Genomic DNA, 20039 nt, shown 5'->3' on the forward strand with positions numbered 1-20039 from the left:
TCCCGCGTCAGCTGACTCGAGCCCCAGTCACGTGACCAGCGCGGCCCTGGAGGCAGGTGACGGGATCCGGTCCCTCCCCCTGCGCCACGACGACCCCTGCCCGAGCAGCACGCATGCGTGCCTCAGCTGGCGACTTGCCCTTAGGCGGTCCCAAGGTCCTAGCGCCGACGGGCGGAAATGTGCTGGGGGATGGGCTGGCTGCTGGCTCCGTCCTGGCTCCGTCCTGCCCCCGTCCGGTGCTAACCTCTTGACTTCCATGTCCACTGTTTGACCCCTTTCCCTCCGCGGTGTCGGATGATGATCCTATCTCAAGGCTGCCCCGCTCCATCCTCCCAGAGACTCTGCGTTACTCTCAACTCCCCCTCATCCGAACTGTCATGAAATCCTACTTCATTTCCTAATTACATCGCAAATAGGACCACTTTTCCCCACTCCTATGGCTATAAACCCATAGTCTCCCAGGATTCCCTATGGCCTGGACCACTGCAACAACTTCCCTGATCTTGGGCTCCCATTCCGGATCCCCTCCATTCCACTCGCCATCCAGCAGCCAGAAGCATCTTCAAAAAATAATTCATATCAGTCAGAACCTGTTGGTAGCTTCCCATTTCCCTGGGATGACAAGCAAACTCCCCTCTTCAGTCTACCAGGGCCTTCTGTTCTGGCCCCACCTAACTCCTCCCCTAGCTCATCTCTCAACGGCCCCAGGGCCTTTGCACAATCTTGCCCTAGAGCATAAAGGTTAAGAACTTAGGCTCTGGAGGGCAGACAATTTGGGTTTAAATCTGGGCGCTCCCAACCACCACTTCTGGGTCTTCCAAAAAGTCCCTTGAACTCCACGTGCCTCAGCGTCCTCATCTGCAAAATGGGAACATTCATAGTTACCTGCCTCATGGAGCTGCCGAGAGAATTAAATGAGAAAATGCTAGAGCATAGCACAAGCCTGGGCAAACAGTACTGATGATTAAATTAGAGGTTATTGGGATTATAAAGTCCTTCCTTGGGAAGGCTGTCTGCCATCTAAATCAGAAGTCTTGTTATGCTTCTTGTTGAATGTAACATACTCTGTAATTACTTTTTAAATGTTTCTAAACTTGGTCTCTGAGCTGTGTGAGGGCCAAGGCCATACTTACCTTGTTCCCTGCTGAGACCCAAGCAATCAACAGATGTTTGTTGGATGCATAAATGAGTGACCTCCTTTGTCCCGTGGTGTACCTGCAATGTGGGCTTTGAAGGGCAAGGGGTAAGTTAGGAGAGCAGACGGGGCAGGGCCGCCCACATGGTTTCCTATCAGCCTCCACCATCAGCCTACTAGACGGTCAACATGCCAGAAATCCCACCATTCCTGGGAAAGCCAACTCCAAAAGGAAGGGAGTTAGATCACCCACAGGATAAGTCTGCCCCTGACTGGGGTGGCCAGGTCTGGGGGAGCAGGGAGTGGCGACTGCTGGGATGGACCAGTGTGAGCCCTTGTGGGGGAAGCTAGGAAGCCTGGAGGGTATTGTGGGAGGAGCCAGGACATTGACGTTCTATTTGTCTGTTTGGCTCCGGCCATACCCTCCCATCTCCAGAAGAAGAGGCTGTGCGTCAGAGGAAAAACAGCAACAGGAGAACCACAACACAGAGCCAGGAGGCAGTGGGAGGATTTTACTAACTGCACAACACACAACTTTCCCAGGCCCCTGTGGGTGCCAGCATGCCCTTCAGCCATCAGGCCCCAGCAGTGCCCCTTGCTCCTGCACCCACTCGGGGCTCTCGCCGGTAGGGAGGACTGCGCCGACAGTGTCACGGGTGGGAGAGCCGGGGTCAGGGTGGGACTCAGAGCCGGGGTCAGGGCTGGGCACGGGATCCGGGTCGGGGCTGGGACCAGACCTGTGATCAGGGCTGGCCACAAGGTCGGAATTGGCATTGTGCCCAGGCTCAGGGTCAGAAGCTTTGACAGAATCAGGGGTGGGGGTAGATCCAGAGCCAGGGATGGGTTTGGGGCTGGGATTGGGGGGGGAGCCCAGCGCAGAGCCAGGGTCAGGGTCAAGGCCAGAGCTGGGGCCGGGGCTGAGGCCCAGGCCTGAACCCAGCACAGAGACAGCATCAGGACCCAGAAGGGAGACCTGCCCCGGCCTCAACATCGAAGCGGGGCTGAGGCCCAAACCGGCGGCGGCCGCAGCAGCTGCAGCGGCCGCGCCCTCATGCACTCGCTTGTGCTTGGTGAGGCTGGAGGCTTGGCCGAAGGCCTTGCCGCAGAGCTGGCAGCGGTAGGGGCGCTCGCCCGAATGCACGTGCAGGTGCTGCAGCAGCGCCGAACTCTGCCCAAAGGCCTTGGAGCAGTGCGGGCAGGCGTAGGGCCGCTCGCCGGTGTGGATGCGCAGGTGGTGCTGCAGGTTGGAACTCTGGCCGAAGGCCTTGCCGCAGTGGGGACAGCGGTAGGGGCGCTCGGCCGTGTGTGTGCGCTGGTGCTGCAGCAGCGCGGAGCTCTGGCCGAAGGCCTTGCCGCACTGCGGGCACGGGTACGGCCGCTCACCCGTGTGCGTGCGCAGGTGCTTCAGCAGCGCCGAGCCCTGCCCGAAGCCCTTGGCGCACACCGGGCACTTGTGCGGCCGCGGGCCGCCGTGCGTGCGCAGGTGCTGCGCCAGCAGCGAACCGTGCCCGAAGGCTTTGCCGCACACGGGGCAGTGGTGCGGCTTCTCGCCGCTGTGGCTGCTGCGGTGCTTGAGCAGCGTGGAGCGCCAGCCAAAGGCCTTGCCGCACGCCGCGCACTGGTAGGGCCGCGCGCCCGTGTGGATGCCGCGGTGCTGGGCCAGCGTGGCGCCGTGGCTGAACGACTTGCCGCAGTCGGGGCAGCGGTAAGGCTTCTCGCCGCTGTGGGTGCGGCGGTGCTGGCTCAGACCCGAGCTGCGGCGGAAGGCTCGCCCGCAATCCGGGCAGGAGAAGGGCCGGGGCGGGCTGGCAGGTGCAGGGAGCACCGCGGGGCCGGCGGCCAGGACCTCGGGGGTGGCAGTGAGGTCGGACGAGAGGGGGTCCAGGTCTGGGGTGGCAGCGGGACTGAGGGTGTCGCTGTTAGGGTCGAGAACCAGGGGGACGGGGCCGATGACGTCTGGGTCGTCAAAACTTGAAGACATGGGGTCGAGATCTTGGGGATCCGAGTCACGGATCCCCGAGATGGAGCTCGGAGCTTCCACATCGGGATCCAGATCCTCGGAGACAGGCTCCAGCTCTTCATAGCTGGGGTCCACATCTTCAGAGACAGTGTTGAGGTCTTCCGGCTCAGGCTCTGCGTTTTCAGAAACTGGGTCCAGCTCTTCACTCTTGGGGTCTAGGTCTTCTGAGTCGGAGTCAAGCTCTTCATAATTGGGCCTCGGGCCTTTGTGGCCTGGGTTCCTGACTAGGACCGAACGCCGCATCCCGGGTGTGGAAGTGCTGGCTGCTTCCGGGGCAGGATCTACGGGGTGAGGGCAGAAGGTGAGTGGAGGTAGGTTCTGGGGAACCGGGGGGTCTCTTTTGGAGCCTGAGCAGGGAAGGGAGAGGGGGGCAGACCATGCCCCAGATCCCACTCCGGGGCACACACATGGATCATTCTCTTGTCTTGTACTGCAGGGAGATTTTGCACTCGCCCCTGCCAGGGCAGGGAGAACAGGGACCCTGGGGGGGCATGGGGAGGGGGGGACTCCCTTCTCAGCCCCACACCTGGATAGAAGTCGTGGGACCCAGCACTAGAGGTCTCCAGTACCCAGCTCCATGGCTCTGCCCCTCTCTCCATCCTGGGCTCCTCCTCTGGTGGGCAGCTTGGGTCCTGTGGAGGAGAGAGAGTCTAGACACCTATCCCCTTGACCATGGCCCCTTCATGGGGAAGAGGGGCGGGTGTCTGGGTTCTCGTGCTTTCTGCTAAGTACATGGCCTGAATTCCAGTCCCATAGTTGGGGGTGGCATGTTTGGGGGTTCCTAGTGGGGAGGGCGACCCCTGGCTCACCTCCTAGAGAAGAAGCATCCTGACCTCTGAAGCCTCTGTCTGGGGGAAAAGTGGGGCAGGGGCAAACAACAACTGATACTCCTCAATGGGGGAGCGCAGAAAGACCCCTGGCTTGCTTCCTGGGGAAGAGACAACGTGAATTCCAAACCTTACAATTCTGGGGTAGGACTGAGTCCAAACACCTGTATTCTATCCTAGATAGAAGATCCTGAATGCAGATTTCTAAAGCTAGAGTGAGTGCGGGGATATAATATGTGGGACCCCTGGAGGGAGCAGGGAGACCCATGGATCCATCAGCCGGGAGGGTAGGGACAGGTGTCGGTGTACCTGTTTGCCCAAGTAGATAGAAGATCCTGAATTCTAACCCTAGCTGGGGTGGGCAAAATAATACCTGGGGCTCCTCTTGGGTTACTGGAGGGACCCTGGGCCATCTCCTAGGAAGGAGAGATTCCTGAGTGACTGACCCCACGACCGACGTATGGGAATGGGCGTCAGGAACTCTGGTCCCCTCCTGGAAGGAAGATCCTGAATTCTAGCTCCATGGCTAGAGGTAGGGAGGGGGGCAGAGAAACAAGCTGGGATCCCTTCAGGGGAGCAGGAGGAAATCAGGATTACCTGAAGGGGAGGTGATGCCCACCACGTGGCTAGGCCTCGAGGAGAAAACAACAAATAGATCCATTCCTGGGAGACAGGAGGACCTTTGGCTCTCCTTCTGGGGAGGGGGACCTCCCGAGCCACAACCCCAGAGCTGGGAGTGGGTACGCAAACAGAGAGGGCTGAGTTCCTAGTTCACCTCCTTAAATTCCACGACGGAGGGTCAGGGGACAGTGCCGAGTCCCCTCCTGGATTCCCAGGGGGCAGGGGGACCCTAAGATTCGCTCCTGAATTCCCACGCTGGGAGGAGAAATAACTGGGATCCTTCTCTGAGTTCCTGGGGGACAGGTGGAACTCTGGATCACCTCCTGGGGAAGGGGCTTCCAGAACTCTGGACCCCAAGACTGGAGAGTGAGGGGAACAATAACTGGGGTCCTGGGGGAGGGAGGGAACCCCTGGATCCCCCTCTTGAAGATGGGCCTCCTGAACTCCCTACCCCAGGCTGAAGGGTGAGGAGAACAATACCTGGGGCCACTTCTGGGTTCCTGGGGTGGGGGGTCTGGAGCGCCTCCAGGGAAGGCGGGCGTCCTGGACTCCCGCCCCCACCCCAAGTGAGGGGTTCTCCCCCCACCCCCATACCTCCCGATTGACGGCGCCCAGCTCGGGCCAGGCCCTCCCCCGGGGCCGCAGCGGCGGAACCGGCGCGCTAGGCCCGCGGGTCGCGCGGCCCCCTCCCATCGCGCCGGCGTCTCTGCTCTCCCGGGCCGGGGCTGGCGGCGCGCGAGGCGAGGGAAGGGGGTGGACAGAGGTCGCCCAGGGCCGCGCCCCGCGCCGAGGCCCCCTGCCCGCCCGCCCCCCTCACCCCCGCCCCATCGCGGCCGCCGCCCGCCCGACCAGCTCACGGGGACACTCACCCGGCGCCCCTCGCCCCAGCCCGGCCCGCCGCGCCCGCCGGCGCCCCCAGGGCCCGCAGGAAGCCCCCCGCCCGCCAGCCCCGCCGGCGGCCCCCTCGGCCCTGCGGCCCCGCCAAGCGCTCCCAGGGAGCGAGAGGGGCCGGCCGAGGGCCGCAGCGGGAGCTGCTGGGACTTGTAGTTCGCCCGCGTCCGCCTCGGCCGTCGCCATCGCTGCCCCCGCCTCCCCCCGGGCCAGCCTTTGTCCCGGCCCGGCCACCCGGCCGCGCGGCCGCGCCTTTGTCTGCGCCGCGCCCCGCCCGCGCTGTCCCCGCCGCGGCCTCTGCTCTTCTGCGTCTCTCTCAGCCGCTCTCGATCCCTCTCCGCCTCTTCCTCTGTCTCTCTGTTCCTTCTCTGTCGCTCTGTCCCTCTATTTCTATGTCTCTCTCCATTTCAATCTCTTTGCCTCTCTTGCCCTCACTTTTTCTGCCTCTGTCCCTCTGTGTCTCTATCCTCTTCTCTCTCCCTGTCTCTGCCTCCTGCCCAGGTCTCTTGACTCTCTCTGGTTTCAAGAAACACCGAACATTCTCTCTCTGTCTTGCAGACTGGCCACGCACATCAGCATAGTCAAGACGCTGAGAATTTACAAACTTGTGTATCTTTGCTCAGTCCAGCATTTCCCTCTAAGACTCCTCCTCCAAGGAAAAGAGTTGGGGATACTGAGTGTTTCCTCCTTCTCCTCCCTGGTCACGCACCGCTGTCACTGGTGGACTCCCCGTGCCTGATGCTCCCTCTGAAGCCTAGACCAGATCTGGGAAGCACTCTGGGCAGACTTTACCTGGAGACACAGATCCCTGTGAGGAGGGAGTGAAATACAGCCCCGGCAGCTGGCAGCTGGGCCGTGAGATGTTCTTCCCTGAACATAAACAACGATCCCAGAATATAAACAATGATCACACAAGGCCGCTCTGTGACCGCGTCTGAGCCGAGATAGACACAAGGACACTCTGCAACCACAAAAATGAATACACACCCCCTCCTCTCCCCCCAGCAACTAACTCAGATGACTGCCGCTTCTTCCCAATGACGGCCGCATGTCCATCCTCCCACTTCTGAGATAAGAATCACCAGAATACCCAGTCCCAGTCGCCGATCTGCTCCCTGCTTGCTGACAGCACCAGGCTAGAGCTGCTTCTACTCTCCTCTTCTTAAAATTACCCAGCACAAGCCTGAATCCTATAAGATGCCCTCCTGTCCCCCAACTCTTCTGGAGATGCCCCATGGTTCCCTGCTACGGGATCTTCCTTGCTGCGCAAGCTAAAAACATTTTTTTTTTACTACAGGCGTGCTTCTGATGGTCTTTGACGAATTCGGACAACACCTACCCTTGCGTGCAAATCAGGCCTCCAGGAGACTTCACTCTTCCTTCCAGAACCTTCTAGATCTGGGCTGAACTTGTGGCCTGAGACCTGCTTTCCAGCTCTCTGTGGAGAAGCCAGCAGCAGATCTGAGAGACTTGAAACTGCAATTGGATTATGTCGCTTGTTCTTCATCCTACTGGATGATCCCATTACAAATAATACTTCTAATGACAGCTGTCATTTCAGTCTGCCCAGTATGTCTCTCAGCACCTCGCTTTCCCTTTGTGGAGCCCCCTTCACTACTCCAGATGGACCCGTGTCTAACCCGTGCCCCCCCAGTACCATGCGATCTAAACTTACCAACCCAAGAACCCCACCCCCCGGCCACAATGAGGTCTGGGACGAAGTCATGAGGTTGGAGAATCTTTTTCTTCCTTTGGGATCATGAGCTGTTTATTGGCTTCCTTCTGCCTGCACCCACCTTCCTCAGTTGTCTGGAAGAACAGTCTGCAGACTGAAGCCAATCTATACCAGGATGTAGAGGTGAGAGACAGAGAGACAGCTCTAGCTATATTGGTTGAGCTCTTGGACATAGCCGTACCTGAAGCCGGAAGCCCACAGTCTTTCCAGCCAACAAATTTCCTGGGTATTTGAGCTAGTTTAGTGGGTTTCTGTCTCTTGCAGTCATGACAGTCTTGACTAATTTAGACATGATTTCCAGAAAAGGGAAGGAAGGGTATTGAAGGAAATAACTTAAAATGTGAAATTGGCTGAACAAAGGTGAAAGAGAGGGCCAGGGCCACCTTGACATATCTATTCATTATAAAGTGAATAGGCCTTCAAGATTTGTGCAGTGTACAACCTCCCCAGATATATGTGGCAGCCCTGTAGAAGGGCCTTGCTCAGGACACCAGAAATCTGTTATGCTGAAGAAAAACAGCCGATTAAATCATTGCCCGTTTTAGCTTCGCACTCTGTGTGTCACCTGAGACTGTGGCTCGAGCGGCCTTGGAGGAAAACATCAGGATGTTGGGATATGTGGGAGCTTTCATGAAGTCTTCGGCAAGGTCTTATGAGATAGACACAAGCTACCTCTATGTCTTCCTTTTTTTATACATTTATTTATATTTATTTATTTGGCTACACTGGGTCTTTACTGCTACACACGGGCAGTACTCTGTCATGGTGCACAGGCTTCTCATTGTGGTGGCTTCTCTTGTTGCGGAGCACGAGCTCTAGGTGTGCAGGCTTCAGTAGTTGTGGCTCGCGGACTTTAGAGCGCAGGCTCAGTAGTTGTGGCGCACGGGCTTAGTTGCCCCGCGGCATGTGGGATTTTCCCGGACCAGGGCTCGAACCCGTGTCGCCTGCCTTGGCAGGCGGATTCTTAACCACTGCGCCACCAGGGAAGCCCCTATGAGCACCTTTTTAAAGCAGAGTCTAGCACCTGCTCAATTTTGTGAGATTGCTACGGCTGAATTCTCTGCCCCAAGCTAAAAGAGGAAGTTAGTACTGAGATGGGGAGATAAGATTGGGATTATCAGAGATCCGGTGGGCTCTTAATGCCTCAGCCTTTCACGCATTGAACACTGAACACTGCCTATTAGGCACAATTACCCTCATTGGGAAGAGCCTATTGGCTGAGTCTGTCTGCCCTCTAGATTGTAACCTGGGGCAAGATACATGCTGTGGGGCTGGGCAGGCACAGGTCTGTTGCTAGGAGACAGGATCCAGCAAGACTGGGCTCCAGACTCCAAGATCCTGGTGCAGTTTGGAGAACCAAATCACCCAGGCATCCAATCACAGCATTCCATCCCTCTGGGCACAGTGATTGGTTCACAGCTGGACATGTGACTCAAATGGGCCAGTCAGAGGGTTGTTAAATTCTAACGTGAGGAGTTGAGGGGAAGACCTCCACCCCTTCCTTTGGGGCTTTAATCATTAGGATTTGCGTTTTGTTTTGTATTGTTTTTGCTTTTGTTTTTTGCCACTGCTTGGACTGAGAGGCGGCAAGGGAGAGAGCATGCCTGATGAATTAGCAGGCTTGATGTTAGACCTAATTACAGACTTTCTTGTTTCTAAGTCAATAAAATCCCTTTCTGCTTGAGCAGATACAGCTGGGTTTCTGACACTTGCAACAAAAATACCCAAGACATTAACAAAATTTAGGCACTGTTTATTGAGCTGCATCCAAGTGCGAGACCCTGTTTTAAGAATGGTATATGCGGGCTTCCCTGTTGGTGCAGTGGTTAAGAATCCGCCTGCCAATGCAGGGGAGACGGGTTTGAGCCCTGGTCCAGGAAGATCCCACATGCCGTGGAACAACTAAGCCCATGCGCCACAACTACTGAGCCTGTGCTCTAGAGCCCGCGAGCCACAACTACTGAAGCCCACGCGCCTAGAGTCCGTGCTCCACAAGAGAAGCCACCGCAATGAGAAGCCTGCACACCGCAATGAAGAGTAGCCCCCGCTCGTTGCAACTAGAGAAAGCCTGCACGCAGCAACGAAGACCCAACGCAGCCAAAATAAAATAAATAAATTTATATATATATAAAAGAATGGTACACGCACATTTTATTTACTCCTTGTAACCACCCCATGAAGGAGGAACTGTTGCCATCCCCATTTTACAGATGAGGAAAGTGAGGGTCAGAGCATGAAATCATTTGCCTAGGGCAGAAAAAGACAAGTCTGCTACTTAGCATGATTACCATTGACAAAATGTTTCCCTTTAAAATTTAATCTCTTTTCCCATGTTCAATCCTATTTTACTCATCTTATTTCATAAGCCTTTTTAGTTTTTGTAGTTCATATGAAATGCCTTTTCTGGGGGGTAAATGGGATATAGGAGGGATAGACATAAATCCATAGAATACATCCAGAATCATCATAATGTAGTGTCTTTCTGTACTGAAGACATCTTGAGTAAAGTTTCTGTTTTTTCCTGGCAACCCATCCTGGGGCTGGTCCGTTCCATTGTTAGAAAATGCTTCAAGTTGTGCTGAAATCTGCTTCCTTGTAACTCCTACCCATTATTTCTCATCTGATGTCTCGGTTGTTTAAACCATTCCTAGAACCAGGCAGGAGTACACATAATCCTGCAACTGGAGCTACATGGAATCAAAGCAAGCTTTCTGAGCTTCCTGGAAGGCAAGGCAAAAAGGGAAAGCTTTTTGTACATGTAGTCTGGTCAACAAGCAGACCGGCTTTACCAGGAGAGCCTAATTTTATCCTAGGAATCATTGTAGGATGGGTTTATTGCAGTGGTTCTCAACCAGGGGCGACTTTTCCCCCCAAGGGACATTTGGCAATGTCTGGAGACAATTTTGGTTGTCACAACTGGGCGGGGGATAAGGAATGTGCTACTGGCATGTAGCGGGTAGAGTTCAGGGATGATGCCAAGCATCCTACAATGCACAAGACAGCCTCCAACCGCAAAGAATGATCTTATCCAGAATGTCAATAGTGCCGAGATTGAGAAAGCTTGTTTTATCATGAGGTAATTCAGACGAGTGTCATCTACATCATTAGTGGAAGCAAGCAGAAGAGGTGTTCTGCCTCTAGCAGACCCTCTCATGGTCGACATGGATACCATGACTGCAGCCGAAAGGTCCATCTTGTCCCCGTGGGACCCCAAACTGGACTCCTCTCCTTCCTGTGGAAGTGACAAGCTGGTCTCACAGGATTGCTGCCCATGGGGAAAGGTCTCCTGGCCAGGCTTGAGGTTGGCTCTTAGTGGCCCATTTGATTGGGGGCCTTGGTCTTTAAAGGTCTGTCTACAGGGTCAGGGAACCGTGTTCATTCCCTGAAACCAGATTCTCAACAGCCTCCAGAGGCAGGGCCCAGGCATGGCCACCAAGGCCCATCTTATCGTCCCAGACAGATCTGGCTTCTTGGTGGTGATTCATCAGACCCCAAGACTTTCAAGGTGGGGTGCTGTCCAAGGTACTAGTCCTTGACATACTTGATGTCCTTGACATACTTACCAGCTTCAAGGCTCCACCCCATACTCCTCCTTTCCACCCTTTTCATTCTGTCTCTGGCTGAACACCTACCCCCTTGGACCTGAACACATGCTGATGACTTTTGTTGATGTGCCCCTGGACCCAGCTGTGATCTGGGGGCCAGCTGCCCAGCCAGCCAGTGCACCAACCATTCAGCTTCCAGCCTCTGCTCACAATAGGGGGGTACATTGCTGGGCCATTCTCAGCATGTCCACCCTTTCATGCCCCCCTCTGAGCCTCACCCAGTCTCTCAATGATTGAGCTCCATCCTACACCCTCCTTACCTTCATCCTTGGAAAGGAAGCTCTCCCTTCTTGACCCCCAGCCACGCACACTAACCAGTGTGTACATTTCTCATTTACAACAATCTAATGAGAGAGAGCTATTGTTTATCGCCATTTTACAGATGAGCAAATAGAGGCTCAGAGGGGTCAAATGACTTGCCCAAGACTACTTTCCAAGACATGGAGGAGTCAGGATTTGCACTCTGTCCATTCAGCCCCAGGAGCCTACATTCTCAACCTCTCACCACGCTGCCTCCGTTCAACACTGTAACTCCATCCTCCCACACCATTCAGAACTTTTGGCAGCGAGAATTCCCTAGCGGTCCAGTGGTTAAGACTCGGCGCTTTCACTGACATGGACCTGGGTTCAATCCCTGGTTGAGGAAGTAAGATCCCACAAGCCCTGTGGCACAGCCAAAAAAAAAAAAAAAAAAGAATAAAAGAAAGAAAGAAAGAACTTGTGGTATCACCTGAACACCTTACAAGCGTCAGACCACCAAGCTTTTGCACAAACTGAGATGGCCTCCCTGCCCAGAGTGGGATGACACCCAGGGTCTGCAGAAATTCAGGGCTTCTCCATGGAGTCATTCTCTCCCGTACGTTCTCTCACCAACCCCACAGGCACCCTATCCTCTTTCACAGCTGACTGATGGAAAGCGGTGGGATGTTGCCAAAGTGGTGTTTATTGCTGGCTGCGGCATGGGTAGGTAGGGGTTTGGGGGGCCCGAGGGTCCACCTTCCCAGCCCCACAGCCCCACTGGCGAGGGGAGCCCAGGGGCACATGACTCTCCTGGAGGTCGTCCCATCTCAGCACTCCTGGGCCCTGGTACTTGAAAGCAAACTCATCCTTGTTTAGGGTTGAGAAGAAGCGCTGTCTACCCAGCGGGGGCTCCAAGTGGCTATACTTGCACTGTGGAGTCAGGGTGGGGAGCCTGGCAGGGCAGCCTGGAGGATGGCTGGCCCACCCTGGCCACCCTGTAGTTCCTGCACCACCTTGGGAACATCAAAGAGTGGGGAACGGCTCAGCGCAGTTTGGCTGATGATTGGGTCCTGGGGAGGTGGGCAAAAGGGAACCCCAGGTTGGGCTGACCCAGGAGCTGGACGAGAAGCTGGAGAGAAAGCAGGTGGGCCCCTGGAATGACCTCAGGGCTGGGTTAACCGTAGGTGACTCTGAGCTAACCCCTGGCTTGGAGTATAACTGTGGCTGGTGATACGAAGCTGACCCTGACATGACCCTGGGGCTGAGCTAGAGATGACCTGGGACTGGGATGACATTAAGATGACCCTGAGCCTGGGGTGACCCTGGGGTGACCCTAGAGTGACCCTGAGCGGACTTGACAGTAACTCTGAGTCTGAGTTGATGCTATAGTTTTCCTGAGAAAACTCTACACTGATTTCGGGGGTTACCTGGTTAGAGAGATACCCCTTCCCCCTCCCTCACCCACTGTAGCATCTCCTCAGTCATGGAGGCTGGAGCTGTTCTGTGTGGCTTCAGCATCTTCTGGTTCATGGTAAAAAAATCTGTTTCTGGAGATTTGGGAGGGGTGGCTGAGCTGAGGGGCTGAGGGAGGAAAGGCAGGGCCCAGGGGGAAGGGACATGGGAGACTAAGGATGGGGTAAGGGTTCAAGGGTGACGCCTGGGCTAGTGCTGAAGTTGTCAGGGGAGGAGGATGGATTATGAGGCAGGGAGGACGGAGCAGCCAGGATAGGGCTGAGGACGCCAGGGGCGGGGCAAGGGTAGACTAGCGAGGGTCGGGGGCTGGGGGGGAGGGGTGGGCAGGAAGAATAGGCTAGCTGGTCATGGGGCGGAGCCAGAGTGTCCCAGAAGAGGAGGGGTAAGAGTCAGGAGAGGGCGGATATGGAGAGGGGCGGGGCCAGACCAGAGGGGCGGAGTCATGCAGCGGTGGGGCCATGACGGGGTGTGTCGGGGGGCGTTGGGAGTCACGATCACGAAGGAGTGGGGTTGTTCAGGGTCAGAGTTGGTAATCTTGGCTCATGGGGTGGGATCTAGCCCTTCAGGAGGCGGAGCCAGACTCGGGCAGGGGGCGGGGTGGGATCGGCCGGGGGCGGGACCACAGCTGTGCCAAGGGCGGGGCTTCCGAGGTGGGTCCCGCGCTCACCGCCTGTGCCCTGGGGCAGGTTGCTCTGCAGCAAGTGGAGGTTGAGCGCTTTCGGCGGCTTCTGCATCCCAGGGGGTAAATAGTCTGTGCCCATGGAGGTCTGGAAGAACTGTCCGAGCAGCGACGGCTCCCCTAGGGTTATGTGACTCTGTAATTTCTTATGAGGCATGTGGCGGCTGGGTGGCTCGGTCGCGGGCAGCGGCTGTAGGACCACATGGCATCTGGGAAGCTCCCGGTGTCAGGGATGTCCCATGGTCAGGACGGAGGGCAGAAGTGGGCGCTGTGAGACCTTGGACGGCTCACACTCTCTCTGGGTCCCACGTGATGGCGCTGGGAGTTGGTACTGTTATCTCAATTTACAGGCAGAGCCACTGAGGTTTGGAGTGGTTAAGCGACTCACCCCACTTCACACAAACAGATCCAGGAGATGCCCGCACGCATGTCAAGCTCCCTCCCACCTCAGGGCCTTTGCACTTGCTATTATTCACTCTGCTTGGGAAGCCCTTTTCCCTGACGAGCCCGGCTGCCTTCTTCCCCTTCCTGCTGACCTGGCCGTGGAAGAAGTGCGTGGAGGTAGTGAGGCTGCCCGGACCAGGGCACCCATTTCCTTCCAGGATGTGTGACTCCGGAGTCAGGTCGTGGTGAAGAACAAAAGGCTCTGCCAGTGGCAGATTAGGTCCTGAGCAGCTCTGAGAGGCTGCTGTGGGAGCGAGGGGCGGGGCAGGAAGCAGGCTCTCACCTGGCTCCCGGGCATAGAAGTGTTCACCCTTGGTGGTCCTGTCGTGGAAGAGGCCATCTCCAGGTCGAATATTCACACCGTGGATGTGGGCTGAGGCCTGGGCCTTGTCATACCTGCAGATAAGGAGGTGGGAGAAGGAGGACCCATCTGATCTGAGCCCATGCAACTCCCAGGAAAAAGGAGAGAGGGACAGGCTTTCTAATGGCCGAGCTGTGGGGTGCTAATCGTGGGAAGTGTGGCATAATAGTGGGTCTTGCCTGTGGGTGATGGAGAATTCAAAGGCACAGCATTGGCCCTACAGCCTTAGGTGACACATCCCACATGTCGTTGAGAGCCGTTTGCCCCATCTTAGTAGTAGGCCATGGTCCCTTTGTACCTGTCTGGGGGCAGAACCTAGGGCCTGTAGGCTTGTTTCTGCTCTGCACACATGGGCCCATAGCCAATCTTGAAGTCTCCCAGTTCTATGCTGGAGGAGGCCCGTGGGAGGACAGGGGTGGGAAGGGCAAGACCACCCAGCGCCCACCTCTGCTCCCCCCGCCGCCAGCAGCACCAGCCCAGCCTCAATTTACCCTCTTACACGTCAAGGCAAGTGGGCCTGGAAGGGCCTGGAACTGTCTCTGGTAGGAGGTGCTGTCATCCTGTCTCCTGTGCTCCCACTCCAAAAATAATAAAAAAATAATGAGAACGAGGGTGTTCCTTGGTGGCCTAGTGGTTAGGATTCTGGGCTTTCACTGCTGTGACCCGGGTTCAATCCCTGGTCGGGGAACTGAGATCCCGCAAGCCGCATGGTGTGGCCAATAATTAATAATAATAATAATGACAACAAGAATAGCTCTACCAAGTTTTGAGCCCAGTACCTAGGTTAAGTGCTTTGCATCTCACTTGGGGGGCCGATATTATTCCCCCCCCCCCACCTGAAGCCTCCTTGAAGCTCGGAGAGGTCAAATAACCTGCCAGAAATAATAGAAATTCAGAACCAGGTGGAGTCAAAGCCAACTGACAATCCGTGAACCCAGCTTGCAGGGTCTCTGACTAGTGATGTCTACCAGAAGGTCCTCTGTATCACAGAACTGGAAAATCATATGAATGACAGCGACCCTTTGTTGAGTGCGCGGTATTTGACAGGCATATTCTGCACTCGGGGCTCTTTCGGCTTCACCAGTAACTATAAAGTGGGGCCCTGTTGTTGCACTCACTTTGCAGGTGAGTGAACTGAGGCTGGGAGAGATCGACTTGCTCAGAGTCACACAACTACTAAGGTCGCAGGGCTGGGGTGGTGGTGGGGGACACTTAGCAGATTTGCCTGACCCCAAACCAGCTTTCATGACTTCGGGCCACCGCACAGCACCCTGGAGAGATTCGGGAGACATGCCTATTGTGTGGATGCAGAAACTGAGGCTCAAGGAGCTTCCAGTGTGTCTCAGCCTCTGCACTATTGACATTTGGGGCTGGATATTTCTTTACTGTGGAAAGCTCTCCTGCGCGTGGTAGGATGTTTAGCAGCATCCCTGGCCTCCAGCCGCTCCCTGATGGTACCGCCTTCTCCCCCCACCCCCACGCCCAGTCGTGAAGACCAAAATATGATCCCCAGGCATTGCCAAATGTCCGCTGGGCTGGGCACAGAATCCCCGCTCGCCATGAGAACCATTGTGTTGGGTAAATTGCCTAGGGTGCCCGGGCGCGCGCTCACCGAAGTGGCAGGAGGGCTCGCGGAGCTTCGGGCAAATGTCGTGGAGCGAGAAGAACTCCTGGTGCGCGCTGGGCGGGATGGGCCGCTTGGCTCGGTCGCGGGACGGCACCGAGTCGCGGTCGAAGATGAGGCGCGCGCCGCGGATCTGCTCGCTGGCGCGCTCCGGAAGCGCCGGCCTGCCGCAGTGGGCGCGCGCGGGGGAGAGGCCGGTGCGGGCGCGGGAGTCCGCGTGCGCGTGCAGGTTGCTGGCCTGCATGGCGAGCGTGCGCTCCCGTGCCAGTTCCCGCTCCCGCTCCCTTGACAGCAGCGGTGACGCGGGCGCATACGCGCAGTGCGTCTCCGACAGGAGCTCCTGGCCGGCCCAGCGCGCGTCCTGTTGGAAGAGGGACGCGCGGGGCGGCGGCTGGCACAGCGGCCCACGGGTAACGTTCCGGTAGGCGGGAAAGTCCCGGTGCGACGCGGACTGCTTGGCGTCCACGTGCAGCCGCGGCTCGGGCCCCAGCGCAAAGTGCGAGGCCTTGAGGAATTCCAGCCAGGACATTGGGCGCGGCAGGAGGGCTCCCGCGGCCATTGCGGGACGCAGCGCCACCTGTGAGGGCGCGGAGAAGGGACTGAGCAGGTGCCCGCGGGGTCAATGCTGCCTTTTACTCCCTTCTCTGTGCCAGGCACTGGATATCATAAGAAACAGGTGTAGGGGATTCCCTGGTGGCCTAGTGGTTAGAACTCCGGGCTTTCATTGTAGGGCTCGGGTTCAGTCCCCGGTCAGGAAACTGAGATCTCGCAAGCCGGTTGGCACGGCCAAAAAAAGAAACAGGTGTAGCCCCTCTGCCTGCCCCCAGGGAAAGTAGAGCTATAAGTCATCACTCATATGGCACTTATAGTGTGCCAGACACGGTTCTAGGCCCCCAGAGGGGGTCCATCATTAACAGACCAAGAGCCTTGCTTTTGTGGAGATGGTAATGGGGCCCAGAGGAGACAAACAATAATGTATAAATGTAATCACATAACATGCAGAGTCAGTTACAAGCTGATAAGTGCTGTGGGGAAAAAAGTCACACAGGGTAGAAGGATGGGGTTTCGGGTGGAAGGGTTGTAGTTTTAAATAGTCAGGGAAGGCATCACCGAGATGATAGGCAAAGACCTGGAAAGAGGGGCAGCGGGGCATTTGGGTATCTGGGGGTAAGAGCATTCTGGTCAGAGGAAACAGCAGGTGCAAAGGCCCTGAGGCTGGTGCAGAGAAACGGGAAGAGCTGTAGAATTAACCACTGCATTTGACAGTTTGCTGCCACAACCCACTCTCCTCACGCTCAGTCAGTTGTCGAGGCCATGGCTCTCCGCTCCTTCATGTCTGGGAACCCACTTCCGTCTCTCTGCCCAACCCTGGCCACTGTCCCATCTCTGCCACACACCCCCTCACTGGTTTTCCTGCCCTCTGCAGTTGTCCCAGGTCCTGACTATTCTTTCTGTCCTCAAGCTGTTTGAGGTTGACACACCTTCTACTCATTTCTCTGGGCTTTTAGCTCCGGGCTCTCAGCACCCCACTTAGCCGACTGCGACTTTCTGGTCTTTGCTCAGAGCTGAGGTGTTTCCCTCACTCTTCTCTCTGCACCTTAGAGACCAGACCCTTGGATGCCACCAGCACCCCTGGCTTAGCCTCTTCTCGTGTGGGAGGCCCTCCTGGATCACTTCAGCTCACGGCTATTTGCTCATGTCAATCGCTTTAGAAAACACATATCAAAGGTTTTAGCGTGGCAACCACTTCAGCGTGGAGGGTTTGACGTCAGAGGCCGCTGATGTCCATTATCCCCATTTCCCCAGGTTTTCCTCCTTGTCTGCTATCGAACACTCTTCTGCACAGGATAGGCCGAACCGTCTGAGTCACTGTACCGCTTAATGCCACTCCAGGGCTCATATACCTGCAATGTCGCCTTAGAGACATCTGTGCTCTCCACCTCCAGCCCCAAGACCACCAGGAACACACAGGTATTTGAACACATAGGGCTTGTTACCTGTTGCAGCGGGGAGGGCATACTCTATGGACCTATCAGACTTGGGCTTGCTTGTCTTAGGTGCTTCCTGGGAGGTTTCAGTAAGCGGGGCTTTGCTCTGTGTTGGATTTTTTACCGGTTGGGAATTTGACTTCCTTTTTTTGAGATGTTCCGACAAATAAAAATAATATATAAAAACATCAGGACAGGGAAGGGGGGTGCGGGGAGATGGGAAGTTGACGCTTAATGGGGACAGAGTTTCAGTTTGGGAAGATGAGGAAGTTCTGGAGATGGAGGGTGGGGATGGTTGCACGACAGTATGAATGTACTTAATGCCACTGAGCAATTAAAGATGTTTAAAATGGTCAGTTTTATGTATATTTCACAATACAAAAAATTTTTTTAAAGGAGAAAGCAATTTCTTAAAAAAAAAACCAAAAACAACTAACAAACAGATGAAATAAAAATGTAAGGGTGGTGAACCTGTCCCAGTTCATGGTGCCCTAAATCACCTACTGAATGGGATCTTCCCTTCCTTCCTCCCTCTCTCCCTCCCTCCCACCCTCCCTCTCCTCTCCCTTCTTTCCTCCCTCTCTCCCTCCCTCCCTTCCCTCCCTCCCACCCTCCCTCTCCTCTCCCTTCTTTCCTCCCTCTCTCCCTCCCTTCCTTCCTTCCTCTCTCCCTCTCTCTCTCTCTTTCTTCTTTCCTTTCCATATAGTTGACACAACACTGTGTGAGTTTAAGGTATACAACATACCGATTTCTGACACATTTCTATTGCAACATGGTTGCTATTGTAGCCTTAGCCAACACCTGTATGGTGTCACATAACTATCACTTCTTTCTAGTGTCTGCAACAATTAACATCTGGTCTCTTGGCGGGTTTAATGTTTATAATACAGCCCTCTGGTCTGTCGTCCCTGTACGTTGAATTTGAGCTCCAGGACTTATGTACTCGGTGGGTTCCTTTTCACTAAATTCAAGCAAAGTTGTTGTTTTGTCCACTGGGTCGAGGTCCCATTACCTGCTCCCTAGCCCAGGGCTCTGCTGAGGGCTTTGGCCCAGCCAGGTTGATGCAAATATACATTTTCCCTGCCCGCTGGGAAAAGGAGGACCCAGGAGGGTGTAGATCCTGGATGCTGTCAGGAAGCAAGGGGGAGAGGTAACACCCTAACAGAGAAACAATAATTTGGATCACGACGTCTAAGGAATGAAGTAAGATTAAAGCAGCGATTGGCAAAGACACAGAAGTCATTTAGATTAGCCAGGAAATGTCTGGTTGCTGTTGTGAGTTGGACAACGTTCATGTTTTGTCTGTGTTCAGACACCATGATGGAGTGGGCTTGTTTTGTCTTGTTCAGCCACGGTCACAGGGTGGCCTTGTCCAATGCGGGCGTTCTGTGAAATGCTGTGATCGCCAGGCCAGGCCCTAGCAACCACAAGGCCAGCTGTGAATGCCAGGCCGGTTCCTGTCTCTTTCCCAAAGGTCAAGCTCAGCCCTAACCAGATGGTGGCAGACACTGGGAGGGCGGGGCCCTGCCTACAAGACTCACTGCTGTTTCCTTGGTGCCTAGAACAGAGCCTGGTGCACGGCAGGCATCAGAGAAATGCCTTGTGTTTTTTTTTTTTTTTTTTTTTTTTTGGCGGTACGTGGGCCTCTCCTGCTGTGGAGCACAGGCTCAGCGGCCATGGCTCACGGGCCCAGCCGCTCCGCGGCATGTGGGATCCTCCCGGACCGGGGCACGAACCCGTTTCCCCAGCATCGGCAGGCGGACTCTCAACCACCGCGCCACCAGGGAAGCCCTGCCTTGTGTTTTTACAAGGTCCATGGGGACAATACAGGCTCAAGAGAAGGGATCCAGTCACTCATGGAGCCGCTCCACAGCCCAAGGGGCCCCCTTCCCTCTGTGGGCCTTGGGTTTGGCTTGGACTTTTTCTGCTTTTTGTGTGTGTGTGTATATAGTTTTTGTTTTTATTTTTTTTTGGCTGTACCATGCAACTTGCGGGATCTTAGTTCCTCGACCAGGGATTGAACCTGCGCCCCCTGCAGTGGAAGTGTGGCGTCCTAACCACTGGACCGCCAGGGAAGTCCCTGGATTTTTTCTGCTGATGGAGCAGTGTCCCCAGTTAGGGGGTTGGGGAGCACACAGACACCTGCACCCAAGTCTTAAGCAAGGAGGACTGTGCTCGAATGTGAGGATTAAAGAGTCTCTTGGATGTCTTGGGGAAGTCAGGCCCTCGGAAGGAGGCTGGGGCTTGGGGTCTGGGTAAGAGGGAATGGGGGCTGCCTATGGAGGAGGATGTGGGCTGGGAAAAAGTAGATGGATTCCAGGGATATTTTGGTGGCTCTTGGGACATGGGAGGGGCATACTGAGGTAAAGAGGTGAGAGTGATATCCAGGGCTGTGC

The 20039-nt window shown here is 55.7% G+C and overlaps 2 protein-coding genes across 2 annotated transcripts; both read right to left on the reverse strand.

Annotated features, from left to right (window-relative positions):
- Positions 1-1633: 1633 nt before the first annotated feature.
- ZNF358 (zinc finger protein 358) lies at positions 1634-3398 on the reverse strand. Its single transcript, XM_065875425.1, has one exon. It carries the CDS (start codon positions 3396-3398, stop codon positions 1704-1706), a length of 1695 nt encoding a protein of 564 aa, XP_065731497.1. The 3' UTR covers positions 1634-1703.
- Positions 3399-11776: 8378 nt separating this feature from the next.
- On the reverse strand, positions 11777-16214 carry SAXO5 (stabilizer of axonemal microtubules 5). The gene is given in 9 exon segments (XM_065875349.1): positions 11777-12004; positions 12536-12621; positions 13215-13416; positions 13763-13872; positions 13954-14066; positions 14330-14434; positions 14527-14609; positions 15206-15221; positions 15640-16214. Coding segments are annotated over 9 exon segments (1518 nt in total).
- Between the last annotated feature and the right edge of the window lie 3825 nt (positions 16215-20039).

The sequence above is a fragment of the Phocoena phocoena genome, chromosome 3 (assembly GCF_963924675.1).
Source record: "Phocoena phocoena chromosome 3, mPhoPho1.1, whole genome shotgun sequence".
NCBI classification, from domain to species: Eukaryota; Metazoa; Chordata; class Mammalia; order Artiodactyla; family Phocoenidae; genus Phocoena; species Phocoena phocoena.

What these genes read in the sequence shown, in the direction of transcription:
- ZNF358 (XM_065875425.1), bottom strand. Translation starts at nt 3,398, where the DNA reads ATGCGGCGTTCGGTCCTAGTCAGGAACCCAGGCCACAAAGGCCCGAGG.